Below are 4227 nucleotides of genomic sequence, written 5' to 3'. Positions count from 1 at the left end.
CAGCATAATTTTCGTTCCCTGTTAACAACATTCCTAAGGCCTCGTAGTGATCAAAACGATCACGTAAGAAATCAAAGTAATCTGCTAAAGATGATAACAGATGAGCGGTTGTGCTTAAATCCATATTTTCCTTTTGGACTGATTTATTCACTTCATTAACCCTTTGTAAAACGTCAAGCCAAAATGATAAAATTATTCCGTTTTCCAACAAATCAAGTTTTTTCGATAGAGAAGCTGCTTCGACTATGTTGAAGCTATGCATGCATATGTTTTTCTCATTTATATCCGTTGATATTCCAATCAAACATGTTTTAATCAAACCGTAATTGCTTTTTAACGCTTTTACGGCATCAAAACGAGAAGACCAACGGGTTGTATTCACTCTCTTAGGTAACAGTGTCTGCTCCGACTCAGCCGAATCCTTTATTGCACGAGACAATAACTCCCACCTATGTGTAGACACGGAGAAAAAATTGTAGATAGCTTGTACCAACATAAAAAAATATGTTGTTTCCAAACAACAATCTGCTGCATTTTGGACAACCAAATTTAAAGAGTGAGCAGCACAAGGCACAAAGAGAGCGAAATCATTGTAAGCTTTAATACGTGCTTGCAAACCAGAATACTTTCCACTCATATTACTGGCATTGTCGTAAGACTGCCTCTACAGTTCTTAATATCTAATTTCAAAGACTCTAACATCCCAATAACTGTTTCCTCAAGTTGTTGTGAGCTATGCCCAGTGTTTTTATAAAATCCCACGAATCTTTCCACGGGATTCCCTTTATTGTCACAATATCTCACAATCACTGTAAGTTGGTCATGGTGTGTTATGTCAGGTGTTGAATCTACACTTATAGAATAGTATTTGTTTGCCTTAATTTGTCTAACAATTTCATCAATGACTCGATTGGATAAAATATTCAGTAATTCATTACATATATCTTTTGATAGATATGACGTTTTGCCCTTACCTAACTTTGCTCGTTTATTAATATGATCTTTCAAAAATGGATCATATTCTGACAATAGTTCCAGTAAACCTAAGTAGTTTCCATTCCCTTTTTTGCCAATTCTATCATGAGTACCTTTAAATGCCAATTCCCTGGTAGCCAGAAACTTTATTACACTTATGATTCTTTCTACTACTTTCACCCAATATTCTTTCGCAGTGCTGATTTCCTTTTCGAGTTCTACATCAACTCTTCTTTGCTTTAATAAGCGAGTCATATACATTTTCAGATTATCTATATGATCATTGGATCTTTCATGTTCGTCTAATCTTTTCTTACTTTTATTCCATAATGAAAATCCTGTTTTAAATTGGTTTTTTATTTCCAAATAATACACAATAAAGACAAAGTATATTGCCAGTGCTCTCGGAGTAAATTGCCCAATCGCGGCGCACCACTTCTCCATTAACAAGTCTTTTATAAAATATTTGCTTACCGGCATACCTGTGTTGTTCCCCGAAATTTCTTTTTGACATTGAAAAGTCCATATCTGTAAGATTCTGTTCGACCCATTTTTCTAGAATCATTTCTGCATAATTATGGGAATCTTGCCAAAGTGCCGGATCTTTAAAATTAAGTAAATCCTGTTTTGGATCTGAAAAGAAATAAAAAAAAATTATTTGTCATTGTCCTGTTTTATTTACCATTTGTAAAGGCACCGTTATCTTTTTGCATTTTAGCCTCGTTAAAAAAAATTTAAATATGCCTTACCCGAGTTACTGGTGGTTGCTTCTTCATATTCTAATACTTTTGAAACAGGTGATACTAAGTGCTCTGGCTCTGGCACTAATTCTGAAGTCTCCAAAATAAGTTCATGTGGTTGAATATGAATATATTTATCACTAGTAGCACTAGAACTACTACCGGGTTGGGAAATATTTGTAGTGTTGTCTTCTTGATTTCCATCAGGTGTAAAAAATGCTGTCATTTTGGGTATACCTTTCAAAATTTTATTTTGTCTTTCTTGCTTTTCTTGTTTCCTTTTACGCCAGAAAGATCCAGGTTGTTTCCGCCCTTCCATATTTTTCTATTGAATATTGATTATATTAATGTTTAATTTACAAATTATAATTACCTATACAGTTTCAAATGTAAGTCAAACATCTTACCTTAGTTTAGTTATACGTTTGTAGGTATTTCTATTTCTACTCCTATTTATACAACTGCCTGGTCTGTATTAGTAGGATAGAACAAATTTTACTAATCAACTCTACCGTCCTACGCCTTATTATTTTCTGGTTCAAGTGTTCAAGTAGTAAGCAGTTTCTGTTTTATTATTTCGGCGCGGCGCGCCGGCCGGCGCCCGTCAGGCCGTCTACCAACCCAAACGTGTGTTTTGCGGTGTTCGCACATTGATATAATTTTCCGGCGCGCGGCATGTTTGTACGTTATCTGACATTTAGATAACATAAACTGAACACAGTGCATAAACCATATAGGTACGTCGACGTTACTAATAATAATTTATTTATAAATTATTGTTAAGTTTTCAAGTTAATGATAAAACAGAAAAATTTTTATTATTATATCATGTGGATTTGTATGCAAATTTTATTTTACCATAATCATATAATTTCAGAACAGCACGCGCTTCGCGCGTACCGCCCTAGAACTTTCAACCGCCCGGTGCTACAGCACCCAAAAGACCCCTGGTTAAACCGGCGCTGCATGCGTGCCTTAAACGTGTACTTTTAACACTTATATCATAAATAACTATTTGTTAACCAAATTCACAAAAATAATTCTTATCTACTCTACCTCATATTATGTGTAAGTTTTTATTGTGTGAAAATTGTAAATATCGATAGCAGTATATGAAGGGTTTAAAGTGTGCCTGAAGTAATGATGTATTTTAAATGGGATTTACTTTTTCGCACTGTTTTTTAGCACACTTTCATATAATCAAATATCCTTAACTTTCACCTTGTCATGTGAGCAATAAATTACAAAAAAAGTTTTGACAGTTTTGTGGTTTGACAGAAGTTTTAATTTTTAAATGTCAAATTTCTAAAAAATTGTAAAATAGGAATGTATTCCAGTGACGAAGAGTTGCAGTTTTTTATTTGTTTTTTGTTTAGGCGATGTATAGCACTCGGCCCGCTTGTGCTCTAAACATCGCGTGCGTGCGCAAAAAACATACTTTACGAACTGTTTTATAAATAACTAAGTATTTCACTCCGGACATCCGGAGCAAAAAGGTCTCTTGTGATTTTTCTCTAAAATTGATAGTTTTCGAGTTACACGCGATTTAAAATTTGAAAAATGCGAAATGACCATTTTTAAAGCTTAATAACTCGATTAAAAACTATTATTATGAAAGTCAGAAAGTCACCTAATCAAAGTTTAAAGCTGCCCCTACAAGATCCTGAAGAAATTTTTGTCATTATTTTATTACTACGCTGTTATCTTTAATTATCAACAATGAGCGCTAAAAGCGTATTGAGGCGGCTGTCAATGTGAGTGCGAGTAAGATCCTCCATTCCGACCGTCCAATGGTGCATCTCAGTCGCACTCACATTGACAGCCGCCTCAATACGCTCCTAGCACTCATTGTTAATAAATAAAAATAACAGCTTAGTAATACAATAATGACAAATATTTCTTCAGTACCTTGTAGGGAGGTCGTTAAAATTTGATTTGGTGACTTTTTGACTTTCATAATAATAATTTTTAACTGAGTTATTAAGCCTTGAAAATGGCCATTTTCGCATTCTTCAAATTTTAAATCGCGTATAACTCGAGAACAATAAATTTTACAGAAAAATCACAAAAGACCTCTTTTGCTCCGAATGAACCAAATTAACCCTTTGTCTTCTACTGGTTTCACTGTGAAACCACATACAAATAAATTTTTTGCTAGGTTCTCAGTGGTGTTAGCCTGAAACCACTCCCGTTATAATGACGTATAAGGCCGATGCCACATTATGCGTTTTGACCGGATGCGGTGAAAACGCATCCGTTTCCAACGCAACCGGACCGACCTGTCACACTATGCGTTTAGTCTGGTGCAGTTTGTAAGCGCGTACCGATGACTCAAAACGCAACCGGACCGATCTGTCACACTATGCGTTTTCACCGGATGCGGCGGAAACGCATCCGGTCAAAACGCATAATGTGGCATCGGCCTTAGACTCCTCCTACTATAAAACAAATCGCGCACCTCCATTTACGTTCTCGTTATTCAGTTATTAGTTACTAGTAACACGTGTTTTGA

The 4227-nt window shown here is 35.3% G+C and overlaps 1 protein-coding gene across 1 annotated transcript; it reads right to left on the bottom strand.

The window, feature by feature from the left end:
• Nucleotides 1-652: 652 nt before the first annotated feature.
• On the bottom strand, nucleotides 653-2317 carry LOC114341780 (uncharacterized). The gene is made up of 3 exons (XM_028292590.2): nucleotides 2123-2317; nucleotides 1725-2040; nucleotides 653-1608 (listed from the first exon to the last, which is right to left on the bottom strand). Exons 2-3 carry the CDS (start codon nucleotides 2032-2034, stop codon nucleotides 1319-1321), a joined length of 600 nt encoding a protein of 199 aa, XP_028148391.2. The 5' UTR covers nucleotides 2035-2040; nucleotides 2123-2317; the 3' UTR covers nucleotides 653-1318.
• Nucleotides 2318-4227: the final 1910 nt, after the last annotated feature.

This window comes from Diabrotica virgifera, chromosome 3 (assembly GCF_917563875.1).
Source record: "Diabrotica virgifera virgifera chromosome 3, PGI_DIABVI_V3a".
NCBI lineage: Eukaryota > Metazoa > Arthropoda > Insecta > Coleoptera > Chrysomelidae > Diabrotica > Diabrotica virgifera.
The sequence above is the reverse complement of the archived record's forward strand: the minus strand, read 5'-3'. Positions and strand labels throughout refer to the sequence as shown.

Coding starts and splice junctions, on each gene's coding strand:
- LOC114341780 (XM_028292590.2), bottom strand. CDS start 2,034: ATGGAAGGGCGGAAACAACCTGGATCTTTCTGGCGTAAAAGGAAACAA. Junction 1,609..1,724: donor AGCAACCACCAGTAACTCGG/GTAAGGCATATT, acceptor ATTTCTTTTCAG/ATCCAAAACAGGATTTACTT.